The sequence below is a fragment of the Macaca fascicularis genome, chromosome 8 (assembly GCF_037993035.2).
Source record: "Macaca fascicularis isolate 582-1 chromosome 8, T2T-MFA8v1.1".
NCBI classification, from domain to species: Eukaryota; Metazoa; Chordata; class Mammalia; order Primates; family Cercopithecidae; genus Macaca; species Macaca fascicularis.
In genome coordinates this window covers 108,567,896-108,584,002 of record NC_088382.1, presented here as the reverse complement: position 1 = coordinate 108,584,002, position 16,107 = coordinate 108,567,896, and the positions used below count along the sequence as shown (strand labels likewise).

The window sequence follows — 16,107 nt, the reverse complement described above, 5'->3', positions numbered from 1 at the left end:
AGGCAGGATAAAGTTTCTGTCTATAGTGATAAATCATAGTGTTCAAAGTCTAATGGTAAGAGAAGTTGCCCATCATAAATTGTGACAATAGGCCAAGGACTTTTCAAAAATGAAGTGGTAAGAAGCTCCCACCTCTTCTATGCTTCCTGCTTCTTCCCATCCTGTGCTTTCAAGTGGGACAACCATGGAAGTTGCATGTTATATTAAGATATTACATTTATCTGAGGGAATAATACACAACTAATTGAAATAAACAAAAGGGGATAAAACCTCAGGGGCATCAATGTTTTAATATCTTTGCAAAACAAAGAAACAGCCCAATTGTCTAATTCCAAAATGCCACCGTATAAAAAGGGAAAGGCTGAAGTTGCAGATTGAGAATTCTGAGAAATCCTATTTTTTTAAACTTAGGGATAAAGAATGCCCTTCAGTATTGAATTGTATAGAGAAGGCTCACTCTTCCAGAATCTAGAGGAAAAACAGAATTTAAATAGCAAGACACCTTTGCAGGAGTGTTGAAACAAACAAGAAAAAGTTTTATTTTGAAAATACAGTCTTTAAAGATAAAATTTGGCTTCCATTTTCCATATCTAGGCGCATCCAACAAGATCCAAAAACAAACAAAACAACAAAACAAAGACCCACAACATTATGTACAGAGCTCTAAAATGAGCTGTGAATATCTACAAAAAACTAGCATATACTCTTTGTGAAGGGATGTAGTGTGTGGCTTTCTACAGTTCTCAGTCCCCCAGAAGAAGAGTTAACTCCCTGGAGCTGCAGGTGTGGTTGCAGCAAGGGAAGAGCTGGGGTCAGTGAATGGCTAGGGGTGCGACCCCCCGGGAAGGAGACGTGGAGAGGTGTCGGGGGAGGGGAGCAGCGGCGGCACGGGACAGATCCTGGGCTTCTCTAGAAGTCCTGCCGCGGGGTGTGAGTCAGGCTGTGCCGCCGCAGATCACAGTTTCGCCTGAACACTTTGCCGCACTGCTCGCAGCTGTAGGGCTTGATGTCTGTATGGGTGAGAAGGTGAGTTTTCAGATTACTTCTCTGATTAAAGGTTCTTCCACATGTGGGACATTTGTGTGGAGATTCCTGTTCAGATGTGAAGCAAGCAAAGGATTAATCCTTCACACCACCACTGCACCCTTTTCAATAGTTTCTGTCTTATCGGTATCACAAGCGTTAACATAACACTCGCATGACAACAAAAGAGGGGACTTGCAGGAACAAATCTGTGCTCCTAATCCTCCAATCATGAAAACACACGTGCAGGCATACACAGAGGCCCGATTACACTGATAACTTCGGAGGTAGACCCGCGGCCACCTCGGTGGGCTTTGTGATTTCCAGCTCTTCACATTTCATCACCATGTCATAGGCAGGAAAAGGAGGAAGGAAAAACTCTAATCCTCTCTTAAGAAACAACATTCTCCTGGGTAATAAGGCTCCTCTTTGCTGGAAAACTAAACTATTCCTCAATGTCCTGAAAGGTACAAATTATGAGGCCCCTGGGAAAGAGAACGTATGGGATTTCACTATGCCTCCATTATCAAAATTACCTTTATTTCCTCCTAAACACGAAAGCTTTAAATGCAGGGCAGATTGGATGAAAAAAATTCTAAAATTAGGGTTTATGATAATCAAAGTGGCCTGTTTTTTAAGAAAAATATAAAAATGCTTTATGTTAAATAAGATTAATTTTATATATTAAAAAAAATCAAGAGTGTTGCTTTTCCCCACCTAGAGAACTAATCTAAACAGAGCCTTTTACGAGAAAGAGTCTGCCATTGAACACCTTTTGCAAAGCAGTAATGATAAAATGAACCAGCCACTGTTTTTAAACAAGAAAACAAACTTACCTGCATGTGTAAAGTTTTGTGAACTGCTAGAGTTCTAGACTGACAAAATCCTTTCCCACACTCCTGACATTTGAAGGGTTTTTCTTTGGAATGGATATACCTGAAAATTAATATAAGGTTTCATTGAAATAACTTTGCCCCATGATGAAGAGTTACTTTTAGCAATTACTTAAAAGGAAGTCACGGAAGAACAAAAGAAACAAGATTTCCATTTATGTTTTTAGATTTTTTTTTTCCTGTGTAATTCTGTTTATGGTTAATCTCAACAAACAGCTTCTCTTCAAAATGTTCACTGGCCTGCGGGTTTTATCTACACTTGATCGCCCTCTCTGGTGTTTTCTGGAGCTCAAAACCCCGCTGAACGGGCCTTTCTTGGCCTCCATGGTTTTCTCTGGGATTTAAATTGGCCAAATCAGGATGTAAGGCAAAGCCGAGTTTAGAGGTGCTAATTTTAGTGAATCCCTTAACGGCCTCGGAGGATGGGTACAGAAGTCTCATCTCTGGGGAACAGCAGGTAGAGTCCAGAAAAGATACCCCTAAAAAGGTCTCCCCAACTCCTGAGAAGTTTTTACCCAAGGATAACACTTACATTATTGTATGTCTTCAATTGCCTTGTATTAATGCAGAGTTTAAGGTCGTGGAAGGCAGGTGGGAGTTGTTTGTAAATTCGGTGACCGCAAGACCCCCCCCCCCCCCCCACACACACACAAATACAGCTTAAAAGAAAGGTCCCCATGGCAGGCTCTGGGGTGCACCTAGGTGGGGGGCGAGGGGCGAAATCCAACAGAAGTAGCCCGATTGCAGGCAGGACCGGCACCCCAGGGTCCCTCGGTTCTTCCTGCACCACTCCTCACCGCACCGGGAAGAGACAGGATAACCATCCCAGGACTAAGGCCAATTAATTGTTCCTGTCCAAGGCTGAGGAAAGGCCCTCCCTCATCCCAAACAAGAACATAGCAGGAGCCGCTGGGGGGGAAGAAAGAGTAGATGTTGGGAGTTAGCTGAACCGGGCTGGGGAGCGTGATTGAGGGTGTATTTTAGATCACAGGGGATTATAAAGACACTTGGGATGTCTATCAGGACTCAGTGTGTCCAGAACAAATTCGCTTTCCCTCTCCCGGCCATCCTCCTTGCCCGCCTCACCTGTGATCCCGTAGGTGATCTTGCCTCCGGAAGGCCTTGTGGCAGATGTCACACGTGTACGGCCTCTCGTCCGTGTGGGTCCTCTCATGGATGAGCAAATTGTAGGATTTGGTAAAGTGTCTCCCGCAAAACTTGCAGATAAACTCTTTTTTCGTTTTGGATGGCAACCTTCCTCGAGAGGGCTTTCTGTCCGGAGTCAATTTACTGAGGCCTGAGATGGGGCTACCCAGCCCCGGACTCAGCTTGGTTAGGTCTCCCATCTTAGGTGGATCTTCTTGCGTGGCAGCCACCGCCAAATTGGCAAAGTCAAAACGGGGCCGGTCTTTGTGCAGGGCTGGGAGGACATGGGCAATGGCCCCCTGCTTGGGGTGGAATAGGTGGGTGGTAAAAGGCAGGGCCGGGAAGGGGAAGCGCGCATCCACGAGGCCCTGCGCTGCCGCCATCTCCGTGATGGTGGAGCGGGTGATCTCGTGCACATTGGGATACCCCAGCGTCCAGTGGTTCATGTGCATGGTCTGTACCGCGCTGAGACCGTACAGGCCCTGCAGGTGGTCCACTGTGGCCGGGAAAGTATTCACGGCCTGCAGGAAGGAGTAATTGGTGAGCTGCAGCGACGGGTGGAGCGGGATGGGCGCTGGCAGGGCCTTGCTCCCCATTTTCCGGGATGCTGGGGGGCTGAGGGAACCACCCCTTTCTTCCAGGAATCAGAGGCAGGAGTGCGTGGGGCTCCGACAAAAACTCAGTGAGACAACAGCACGTAGAGAAAGCCCTAAAAATGGCAGGGAAGAGAGGGAGAGACTATGACTATAATCCAAGGTTGCTCCTTCTGCCTTCTGGCACCCACACAGGTTACCACACTCACCCAAGTCTCCCTCCCCACCGGACTCCAAGATCCCCGAAAGAAGCCGTGAGGGGACCTCGTGGCACCTGCTCAAGTCCGCATGCAGATCAGCCCTGGGCCAGAGCAAGAAATGTTCCACTGGAAAGCGGGCGCCCAAAGGAAGGAAGGTCGGATTCAGACTCTGGACAGATACAGATCGGTCCCGGGAAAACGAAAGGCGGACAGCGGGGCAGCACCCAGCCCAACCCAGCCCACCTTCCCCAAGCCCGTCAGGTGAAGCTCAGTCAACCACAACGCCAATGCCGGCAGGCCGGGGCGAGCCTCTGTCGCCGCTGCGCCTCGGAGCTCCCGGGAACGGTGGGTTAACGTATGGGTGGTGGGATCCCACGCGCTGCGCTGCTGCCGCGCCCTGCGGCCGCCTTTCCCGCGCTTACCCGGACCGCAAGCCGGCGTGCAAGAGCAAAGCCGGTGCGCTTCATCCTTCTGGGCCAGAGGGCCCTGGGAAGGGCTCGCCTCGCCCCGCACTGACCTCGGAGGTTTTCTTTTTCCTTCTCTGCCCTCAGTCCCATTTATCAGCGGTGACGGGCCGCAGGAAAGAAAAGTGACACCTCAGGGGCTGGATTCGGCCTAGAATCGCCCCCTCCTCCTCCAGGGGCTCTCCTCCCAACCCTCCACTAAGATCCCTTCCAGATGGTTCAGGCTCCCAGGGGGTGGGATGGGGGCAGAGAACATCCCTGAGGCTGGAGGAACCCCTTTTCCCAGACTGAGTGCCAAGCTCTCGGGAGGCCTGAGCTGCTTCCCAGTCTGGCACCGAGAAGCGACCCCTGCATCCCTCCACCAGGTAGGCCCCAGGAGACCAGAGAGGAGAGAGAAGACAGGGGAGAGGAGAGAGGAGAGCGCTCCGGGGAGGGAGAGGAAAGGAGCTGCAGCGGAGCCGCAGTAGGCCAAGCACAGGGTGGCCCTGCTGGCCTGCAGGAACCTTGTCCGTTGGCCTAGAGGTGAGTGTGGCTGTGCTCCCGCCACCAGGACGCCCAGCCTGGGCCTAAGCAGGGCACTTCCCCTCTCCTCGTGCTCCCAATGGCAACACAGGTCTGATTTCAGATCCAGGTTCCCGGGAGCACCTCACCTACATTCACGGCGGGCCCACATTCTCCCACAGCCAGCCCCTTTTTAGAAAGGAGTTCTGCCAGCTCGGGGGACCAGGGCCTTCCCTCTGCCAGCCCCCCAGGTGTAGGAGTCAGAGCTAAGCACCAGTCTGTGCCACCAACCGCCAAGCCTGGCATTTGAACCCAGTGGGAAGGCAGGAGAGATTCCAGCCTTCCCTTCCCACCCAACCCCTTCCTGCACCTAAGTTGTCCTCTCCAGCGTGTTGTGAAGTACTGCCTGTGGTTCCATCTGTGAGCAGACTTAGGGGGCTACGCTAATGACAGTGCGTTCTGGCAAGGCAGGATCTGGCTGCCTCTGCGGGGCCCACACCTTCTTCTGTTTGGAAGGGCTCCGGGACAGAGATTTATTAACGAATCCCTTCTGCTTGGTGGTATGCGGTCTGGGAGTTCAGGCTAGGAGTTAATGAGAGATGTGTAACAGTCAGAGGGTCTCAGTCAGACCATTCAACCGCAACTGCAAACCCCCATTAGTAATCAACTTTCCCACCACAAATCACGATTATTTTTGCTCAGCGGCAACTCTCTTAGGGAGGCAGGAAAAAAGGATTCTACTAACATTCCTGGTAATCTATCTGATTATTTCCCTTTCAATTAAAAATAATAAATTACACCCTTATTTCCCTTTGTATAATGAGGATTTTCCAGAGATTCAAAATATTATTTTTCCCTTCGTGTTGAAAAGCAACCTCTTTCCCGTAGAGAGGAAACCGAAATTATTATTTGGGTGTATTCCCAGACTAGATTTCTTAGAAATAAATACAGGAGGCAAAGCACAACTCCCACCACAGGGTGTATGTGTTGAGGGAGGGAGCGGGTGTGGGGGGGGAGTGGTGTCAGCTAAAGTACTGTTGTGACCTGTGATTTCTACTCCAAAGGCACAGCAAACTCCGCCATAAAGGTTACACTGCCACAAAGTTGAGTGCCATCTTCTTTCCCTTTTCTCTGAATGGTTTATAACACAGAAATTAACGACTAGTATATTTCAGATTCATGTTAGCAAAAAAAAAAAAAAAAAAAAAAAAAAAGTGCTATTTCATAGTACCTGTTTGTTTTAATTTGCAGAGCATATAGTTTCTTCATAGGGGAAGAGCAAACCACTGGTCCTTTTGAAACCCTTTTAGAAACAGAACTACCTTAAATATCCACCAATGGCTCTTGCCACAAATAATTAGGAAGGTTAAATTTCCACACTCCCATTGAGTTGCTGGAAATGTATGTCAAAAGAAGTATTTTAAGTGAAGGCAGAGATCCTAAAGTACTTTCGTTTTGTCTAGAGCTGAGCCTTGTAGTTCCCACACTCCCTTTCAGGAAATAACAGCGATCTTCTTCTGCTGTCATTTCTCCACCATCCTGTTTCAGACCACTGGTTACTTTTAATTTTGCAAGGAAATAAACTTAAACCAATGAAAAGGCATAAATATGTTGGTGGAACTGAGGCTATTTTTCTTTCATCAGTCTTCTTCACAGGAATTTCCAGGCATGTGGAGAAATTTTGTAAAATTTAGTTGACTGGCTGTCAACAAGGGAGATGTGTACACACTTAGTTCAGTGAAGCTTTCAAAACATTGGAGAAAAAAGTTAAGAAGTAACTTGATAGGGAGTTTTGCTCTTTGGTAATGGTATTATTACACTGAATTATCTAAAAATAATATACAGTCAGGGTTCATCTGCTAAAACCTGTGCATTGGTATCTGAGAGAAATGACTGATGGTTAGATAGATAGGCTCACTGAAATTCAGCCCAAACCGCAGTGGAATTTTATATAAATTAGAGAGCTATAGACTAAGTAGATCAAAGATCATTAAAAAGAAAAAAATTGTTTAAGGACAGATTGTGAGGGCCAGACTGTATCAGGTGAATAGAGAAACGGCTGCGAATTTCCTGTCCTTTCAGAGCGCCTCTGCCTTCCCAAGGAGTTAATTAAATTAAGATGCCTTCCGCATAATCTGGGTTCTGTTTCTCTCTGCTCCCCTTGCTCCCCCTGCGTGAGTAATTTTCTTGTTCTGCTCAGGACTGCAGTTTGTTTAGCAGAGAAAGTGGCTGTCTGCGCCCTTTCGCTTTGGGAAACGCCAGCCCCCTTTTGTTCTCTGCTAACAGGTAGGAAGACAGATCGGGGCTCCCTCCACAAACACCTTTTCCTCGCTCCTTCTTTGTACAACTGCAACTCCTTTCTCACTTGCCATTTCTCGGGAATCCGAGCGTTTAAGCCCCCGGGGAGTTTGCTTTTGGCCCCCCCTCAGTCAGGACTGGAAGGTGGGAGGAAAATTTAAAAGCCAGCACAAGGTTGACAAATTACCGAGAACTGAACTATTTCCCTCTTGAAATGCGCCTTCAGCGTCGCTGGCTGGGCAGGCACCGGGTGTCCGGGCCCGTCCACGCTGCGCTGCCGCGGCTGCCCCGGGACAAGTCGACCAGGGCTTGCTAGGACAGGGGCAGAAACACCATGGGGTTGTGGGGTTTGATCTCAGTGTACGTCGATCGGCTTTTATAAGAAGTCTTGCCGACCGCTTAGATTAAATATCCCAAAACAAAACTAAGAAACCATACGTAGAAGTGTGTGTGGCTGGGTGTTAGCTGGGAGTTGCATGCCAGGGACCCAAGGAAGTGAGAAATACAGTGCCCTGGGATTGCATCCCCATGATCTATTTTCACATCTAAACTTGGGGCACACCAGACCGAGAATCTGAACGCCTCTTGCACCCCCAAACCCTTCCTTCCAAAGGGCGGCTACAGCCCCTTCCCAGGGCGGACACTCACCTCCTGCAGAAAGGTCTGCCTGCTCAGCAGCGCTCAAACCCGGTCCAGGCAGCGAGGCGCACAGTTTGGAAAGGTCATTGAGTCCACGCCTGGCAAACTTTTTTTTCCGCGCGGAGTCGCAGGAGTCGCGGACATGATCTGGAGGACGCGAGCAGCGAAAGCAAGAGCAGATCCACGTCTTCTTCAGAGTCTGTGGACGCGGACTGTGTAAAGACCCGGGGTGCTTGGGGCAGGCGTTCAGCGCTCGCCCAGAACCTCGCTGTTCCGCGAACCTCTCGCTGCCGACTCCAGCTGAGGTCGGAGCCCACAGCCTTGCAGGGCCATCACCCTCCAGCAGCAAGCACGCCGAGCTCCGTCCCCGCCCGCGTCCCTCCCCAGGCCGCCCCAGGCCGGGAGTCTTGGGCTTTAGTAGCGGCCCCGCCTCCCCTTCGGGCGGGCGTCCCGCCGCCGAGCGGGGCCCTCAGCGCCCTGGCTCCGCCTTCGCGCCCGGCGTCTGCTAATGGTCCACTCTGTTTACTTGTGTTTGGATAGCAACTGAGCCTTAAAGGCACAGGTTTGCTCGAGGTTTCCCTCGAGCAGCCGTAAGTGACTCAGTTCAAAACTCACATACAAACACAATGCCCACCCCCTTTCTTCTCGTTGCCACTTTTCCTTATACTATTAGAAACTCAACAACTGCTTCTCTGCCTCTCAAAGACCCTGCAGAGAATCCCAAAGGGCATTTAGTAATTTTATTTGGTGCGCTCGCCGGCTTCATTTGCACATCTTAACACGTTCAATACAACTACCTTCACCGTAGAGTAAAATAAATCAGTTCTAGACTGTATTCTCCAGCATAAATCACTCTTTCCCCAATTTTGAACAGCTTTGTACATACTTTTGGTCAATTATGACTACATGTGTAGTCTGCTTTCGCCTGCTGTTTTCTAAACGAAGTTTGTTTACAGAGGTGGCAACTGACTAATTTAGTAATTATTGCAAAGACGCGTGGAATGCCCCAGGAGAAATTTCTTCCAATATTTAAGCTTTAATCGGCAAATGTTCATTTCTTACGCAGTAAACCAACTTGGTTAAAAGAGTGGGCATCTGCAACCCATTGGCAAACAATAAAGAATCCATCTGGAATGGGTGAAGAACATTTTTAAAATTTAGGAAAATGCGATTCTAGTTTTTCAAAACATTTACATCGTCATTCCCAGGAAAAATTGAGTCCATTGTTCAGTCGCCAGGAAAGTTAATCGAATTCAAAGTGCAGTGATACATTTTTCAGGTTCTTCTAAAGGTTTGGTCTTGTGTGAGTGTAACTGCAAAAAGCACTTCAACCACTCTGGAATAGGGGTGACAGAGTGACAGGAAGGGAATGATACACACCCATTTTAAGCAGCTTCTTTTCAGATGTGATTTGCGTGATCAACACTAAGCAAAAACGCCCTTCGTCCCATACGAGTTGCCAGAGGGGATTTGCGTTAGCCCAGGCAAGCCCGCACCTAGAGGAGGTAGATCTTCAACCAAGAGGCTGTACAATTCAAAAGTCTTCCGTCGAAAGATGGTTTTGGATGGGACTCCCCAAAGGACAATTTAAAAAACTCAATCGTGTGGGGAAGTAGACAAATATAAGCAGAGGCTAAAAACTGTCAAAAGGTTAAGCAGTAATTGGGGAGTCAGGCAGAAGCTCCCAGATATTATTTTATTAAGATAAAATTCTTTCTATTTTATTTATGCCGAGGTGGAGAGAATTTTTCGTTCCTTTGGTAAAACATAACAGGGGTCGCAGATCTTTTTTTCTATCTTTCCAATTTTAAGTTCGCAAAGATTAAAAAGTGAGCTTAAAACGGAGATCCGAGTGTTTAATATCCTGCAGTACTTAACTGCTTCAGAGTAGATTTGACACACAGAATAGAAGCAGCAGAATGCCTAAGCATTCAGATTTTTTTTTTTTTTCACATTTTCCCTAGTGGGTCCCATAGGGGTGCTTTCATTTTAGAGCTCAGTCCTGAGCCTCAGCTGCGGGGCGCCTGTGGTCCTCTCTCTCCAACTGCCTCATTCCTCCCGCATCTTTTCTCAATTTGGGAGATTTGGAGGGAGCTTTCTCTTCTTTCAGACTCCCCAAGTCTCCCACTCACGGGGTGGTGACCTGAAGAGCGTTCCTAAGCTTCACACTTCCTTTTCATCAAAGGGGAGGCAACTCCCCAGCAGCGGGCTTCACACCTTTCCCGCCCTTAAGTATGTGTACGTTGGGTGCGGAACCGTTTGGTTTTCCGGAGGGGTAGGCAGAATTTCCAACCACCCACGAGCTGCTCCCTCTTTCCGCAAACCTCCTAACCCCGGGGTTTTTCCATAAATGTGTTTACTTCGTCCACTCCAGCCTGCGAAGTTCCAAAATGGAGTCTGGGCCACGCCGGCGTTCTGGGCACGACTGCGGTCGCTTGGAAAGGTAGGGAAGAGTCGGCGAACTCCAGCTTTGGGGGATGCCGCGTGGCCCGGCCGCGCCTAGGCTGCCTGCTGGCCCTGCAGCCTCGATGGGCAGGTGCGCGCCGGACGCGGGGAGCGGCCCGGAGGCTGAGCGCAGCGCAGCACTGTCCACGGGCCTTCCTGGGCCACCTCTGCGCCCACCGCGGGCTGACCCTTGCGTTTCTCCAGGCTCAGACCCAGCCAGCCCCTCATCCCGGCCAGCGTCTAGGGCGCAGGCATTGCGGAGCCCACCCAAGAGCAGGTCACCGGCCAGGCTCTCCGCCCGCCCCCAGCAGCCCCCGGCGCAGAAAGGCCACCTGGCCCACGGGCGAGTTGTGGGTTTCGGGTGTGCGGAGAGGGAAGTCCCGGAGTCTGCAGTGGCCCAGCTGTGCCCCGGGGGCTGTCTCCGCCGAGCAGTTCCATTCCCGCCGCGGCCCCGGGGACCTGAGCTGCTGGCTCGCTCTGAAATTTCCGCTGACCCGGTAGTCTGCTGTCCTCGCGGCTCTGGGCTTTCGACACCAAGGACTCTCTCAGGGAAATGGCTAACTGACGAGGGGCGCGAGCAGCGGTTGTCTGAACCCCAACCGCTGCAAGTTTACGCCCCGGGAGACCGGGATGAAGGCCAGGGAGAGGAAACGCGGAGGAGGTGGAGGAGGAGGGGGCGCGCAGCCCAGGCCCCTGCCCCTGGCCCACCCAGGAGGCTCTGCCAGCTAAGCAGCGAGCAGGTGTCAGACACAGACTTCCCTGGAGTTGACTCTCAGGCTCTCCCACTCGAACCGCGCGCCTCTGCCACTCGGACTCGGATCCTAGAAACTTTTAATCTTTCAAGAATACAATATGGAAACCTTATCTTTTTCCAAGGATCCCAGCCACTACCCCCGGGGACTCGCCTCCCTTCTCCTCAGCCTTCCACTGCCTCTGCGAGGCGGGGACCTTTTGCATTTGAACTTCCCGCACTATTGGCCGTTTTTCGCCATAGCCTGGAGGAGTAGGGAGCTCGGCTCTGCTCGGGGTGCGTGCACCCTGGCCCCGGAGTAGCAAGGACGCCTGGGGAACCCAGAAGAGGATTGCGTGTACTAGGCCGAGTTGAGGGTGCGGAGACGGGGGCAAAAAGCTAAGAATTTTATATTTAAAACAGCGCGTCAGCGCCCGCGCTCTCTGCAGGGCTGAGGTGGGAAAGCGCAGCCGCGGGCTGTAGTCAGCAGGCGGCGGGAAGGGCCGCAGCGCCCCCTGGAGGCACTGGCCGAGCTCTGCGTGGCGCGGGCTGAGGGGGCGGCCACCCCCGTGGCCGGCTCCTCTGCTTCAGGGCTTGGCCACCAGCTGGCCCGCCCGCCCCACGGCTCCCTGTACCTGGGCTCGAGCTCCCTTGCTGCAGAGAAAGAGTCGTGTATGCGGCAGGGGTCCTGTGGAGAGGGCCTGGGCCTATTATCGGGATTAAAAGGTTTCTCCACACCCACCGTCGGGTCCTTTGTGGAAGCCCCACAAGGTGCCCCCCACCCCCAGAGACTTTTCTCCTGGTGGGTTTCTGAGACGGATTTTTCGGACCCACGACGCCACTCCGGGCTGCTCTGACTTCCCCAGAGGAGGGGAAAGACACCAGTTCTGACACCAGCGCAGGGAGTTCGCAGGCGGTCCCGTGCCTCAGATTCCAAGGCCGGGGACCTTGTCCCGGCGGGAGATGCAGAGGGGTTTCCCAGGGGACCGCGTGCAGGCAGGCTGCCCCACTCCCACGGATCGCGCGGGGGCGTTCCCGCGTCTGCAGGAGCTGAGGGTCGCTCCTCACTCCAGGAACCCCGCCACCCCGAGTCGGGCCAGGCCAGGCAGCCTCAGGCACTCTTCCGGCCACCAGCCTGCGAGGCACTGAGTTACAGGGAAGGGGAGCTCTGTGGGAACGCCGAGCACGGGGTCGCAGGGCAAGTTGCGTGGCCGTGGCCCGGGTGGTCTAGCCTGGGGACAGAAATTTCCTTGAGCCCAGTTCCAGCCTGGGTTTGGATCTCCCAGGTGAGGCTCTCGGCTGCCGCAGCGGTGGATCCCAGAGCCGGCGCAAGGCCACCCAGGCCACCGTCAGCCCCTCGCTAGTCGCGAGATGCCTCCGCGACCCTGGAGCGTGAGGATGGTCCCGGGGCAGGAGCGAGCGGAGGGGCGCTGGATACCGCTCGGGCTCCGCGGTCTCCAGGCCCGCGCCGCACGCCGAGGTGGGTAGGAGCGGGCTCCCGGGGCGCGCGGGCAGAGAGTGTGTTTTCGTCTTCCGGTGACTCCAGGGAAGGGGATCTGCTGCAGTTTGCCTAGTCGGAGAGAGCCGGCCAACGCCCATGATACTGCGTCCAGGGCTGCTTCGAATTCATGGTGCTTTTCGAACTGAGCGCCTCAGTGTCCGTGACAAGGAAGACATATCGCAGTGAAGGACAGGCCCCAGACACATCCAGGGAGGGGGGGGGGCTCTCCGCACGGGACCTCTCTGGGAAGGCCCCAACCGCCGAGGGCGGGACTGGCCCGGCTGTTGTGCTCAATCTGGGTAGACGATGGATGACAGAAAAGAACATCCTGGGAAAAGACTAGGGCACGGTCAGCAAACCTATATTTTTGTTAGGCTTTCATGTTGTGTGTGTTTTTCAACACACTTGCCAAAGCTTAAACGTTGGGAAAATTCAAACGGAAATCTTGATTTCCGATGACCTCCGTTCCTACGCGGCAGTGAGTTGGCTGGAGCTGAGCAGCTCTACCCTCCCGTCTCCGGACTTGTTTTTAAAAGGTCAGCTGAAGATTGCCTTGGACGTTCCATTTCCCGCTGCAGATTTCGTTTCCCCAGGACGCTGGGATAGGTCCGAGTTACCCTCTAGAGCAGCAGTTCTTAAAGTGTGGTCCAACAGCATTCGCATCATCTGGAACTTGTTAGAAATGCAAACTCTCTGGCCTCACCTACTAAGTCAGAAACTGGGAGTGGGGCCTGGCAATCTGTGTTTTGAGCAAGCCCTCCAGGTGATTCTGATGCATGACAAAGTTTGAGAACCACTAACCTAGATCAAATTGACATTGGGGACCATTGCGGGCGGGCGCGATTTATCTTTCTCACGCGTGCTCTCTCTCCTGCTCCGTTCCTACCTCTTCTTTCTTCCTTCACTCGAGAGAATGCACGCATAAACGCATCTGCTTTAGGCAGCTTATTCATTCATTCACTCGCTCATTTATTTCTCATTCATAAGACTTTCCAAGGGCACCTTCAAGTACTTGGAAACGTGCTGAGGATACCTAGGGGAACAAGGCTCTACGCCTACCCGCAAGGAGTCAGCATAAGATGGTGGGGAGAGCAATGGAGAGAAAGTGCAGGTGCCTTCTTTCACGGCCAGTTGTTGTTATTAGTATTATCTAAGACTAGATCTGACTGGTTTCAGGAAATGTCGCACCTCATTTTACAGTTTCTAACCATTTTTAACACTTGCCTGCCTTCCTTGTCCGTGCCGATGTCATTCTCTTATTTTCATCACATTTTAGGGACCTTTCTGTGTGTCTACTGCACACACTTCCACACACATCTTGACACACTTGACCCACACCTTGCCAACCCTCCCTGTAATAGGTCAGAGTGGCACTAGGGGTAAGAGAGTGTCACGATCCGAGGGACCATGGGTGGGCCAGGGTTCAGAGTCTCTGTGCCCCTGGATTACCCTGAGGCTGGACAGGAGGGTCTGAGGACAACTGGAACTGACTCACATGTTCCCCTCACCCACTTGGTGCACACTGGCTCCCACCCTACTTCCTGCTGCCCCAGTCTGCCTAGCTATCCACCTTCAAGTGCATCCAGCATTGGAGTCCTGATTTGTCACCTTAAGATGGAATCAAGTCCCTTTGCTTTTCTCTAGGGAGTACAAAATAGTCTCCCTTCTCCCCCAACTAAAAATTTGAATGACACTGGCACTTTCTAGTCTTCTTATGCCAAGTCAACTTCCCTTATGATTGTTCACTTTGCACTTTCTCTCTAGGACCTTCACTTGAATTTCCATCCTTAGGCAGTCAAAAAATCGCCTCCACTGGACCATTTGCTTCCCTCCAGGATTTTCTAGTTTTGGACAGTGAACAATAGAAGGCACTTTGTCTCCCCAAAATCTCATCTAACTAGAAGCCTCTTGTCATCTATTTTCAAGTTGGGTTTTTTTTAAGCTTTAATTTTAGTGAGTCAGTGCAGGAAAGCCACTGAAAATGCATACAAACAAAAATGAATTTTCGTACTGACCATAGTCATAAATTGTACAAAAGTATTCATCATCTTCACTTTGACAAAGGGTTGCTGTTTCCAAATGACCTTTTCTTATGGGGATTCTCAAAATATAAGCTATTACAGTGGTCAGGAATGTGGTAATTTCTTTACTACCAGTGATTCTATTTCTTAACAGAATTTTGCTTCCCAGTGCAGATGGTTTGATATAGTAACATTCGAAGCAGCCAGTCCTTAGGAAATGCCAAGGCCAATATTTGAATGCAGATACAAGTTTTAACAAAGAAAAATGTAGTATATGCTTGTAGCTGTTTGCCTGTGAATATTCCCCTGGAGGGTTAATATAGTATTCTTGAATCTAATCCAAGTCAAGCCAACTCTAAAAATCCTGTGAAGTACCAACTCATAAGGCACATATAATTCCTTTTCAACAATTTTCTTGAGTGTCTACTATGTACCAGGTATGAGGCAATTGTGTTATTGTTTGAAGCCTTGAACTTTCATCCTGACTTGGGGGTGGAAGTGAGGACAAGGAAGGTGGAATTTTAAGGTTGGATCCCCTAGGTTTCGTTAAATTTTAAAGTATTTGTACTTAATGGCAATCTTTAAAACATTTATTGAATTCTCTATTACATTTTTAGTCATTTTTATAAGTCAAGAAGAGAAAATAAATGTTTAAGTCAGCCCATTTATTAGAAAGTGAATGCCAGCACAGACTTAACTTCTGGCTTTCCAACTGGAAGACAACATTTTATAATGATGTTATTTCACTTCATGCCAGGTGATAATTTCACTGTAGATTCCCTGTGATTGGTGACCATAGCTCACTCAAACTGATTCTCACTTCCTGACTGTAAGGAGCCACAGAGAAAAAACAAATCATTCTTTTTCTGGCACCCTTGCTGGAGGAGGAGTAAGGGAAGTGGAAGACGGCTAGATTGGCCCCATCCTCATAGTTTTTTGGGAGAATTTGGAGAAGGACCAGCTCAGATCAAAGTTTCAAAGAATCCTGGTCTTACAAGAAGTGATGAGCTCTGTTATCTTTGCCTCTGAGCCCAAAACACAGACAACTTCAATGGATCTGGAGACATACCAGTATGAGAAGCCCCCCTCCACTCTTCACAGTGTCTGCTCACACTGCATGTCTTAGCCGCATACTTCACTTTTCAGTCACCAAACCCCTCTTCCCATGTCCTTTCCCCTATACCCTCCCTGGCCCATGCTTTGCAAGTGGGCTTGCCTCCAGGAATCAAACTGGGTGGATACTATGATGTCAGAACACCAGGCAGCAGCGTTTCTAACGTGTTAGACCACGGTTGTCTTTTTCTTTTTCTGGAAAAGTACACAAAGTGCAAGTTGTCTCCCAGGCCATGAGGCACACATCCAAATGCCCTATGTGGTGGGCCCACCCAGGCCCAGGAGAGTGTGGAGAACAAGTGTGTCATATGGGTGTGTTCACTAGTCCTGCTCCCCCTCTGTCTCATCCTTGACCACATTCTCTTGACAAGCCATATGGCCTGGGAGTGACCTGAAATATATTAAGGGCATTTGGTTTGTAGAACCCTTGCAGAGCAAGGGAGCAATAGCAGGGTGATATTTTAGAGTTGGTAATTCATTTAATATGCATTTATTGAGTATGTTTGGTATGGACGGCCTTGTGGTAGGTACTAGGAATGC

General features: G+C 50.4%; 1 protein-coding gene across 2 annotated transcripts; it reads right to left on the bottom strand.

The window, feature by feature from the left end:
- Positions 1-515: 515 nt before the first annotated feature.
- On the bottom strand, positions 516-8,147 carry OSR2 (odd-skipped related transciption factor 2). 2 transcript variants are annotated; one of them, XM_005563781.4, is made up of 4 exons: positions 7,767-8,147; positions 3,003-3,771; positions 1,860-1,959; positions 516-1,092 (listed from the first exon to the last, which is right to left on the bottom strand). In XM_005563781.4, the coding sequence occupies exons 2-4, from the start codon at positions 3,656-3,658 to the stop codon at positions 910-912; spliced, it is 939 nt and encodes a 312-aa protein (XP_005563838.1). In that variant the 5' UTR covers positions 3,659-3,771; positions 7,767-8,147; the 3' UTR covers positions 516-909. The 2 variants fall into 2 exon arrangements, with proteins under 2 accessions (XP_005563838.1, XP_005563841.1); XM_005563784.4 differs by having other exon boundaries at positions 516-1,010.
- Between the last annotated feature and the right edge of the window lie 7,960 nt (positions 8,148-16,107).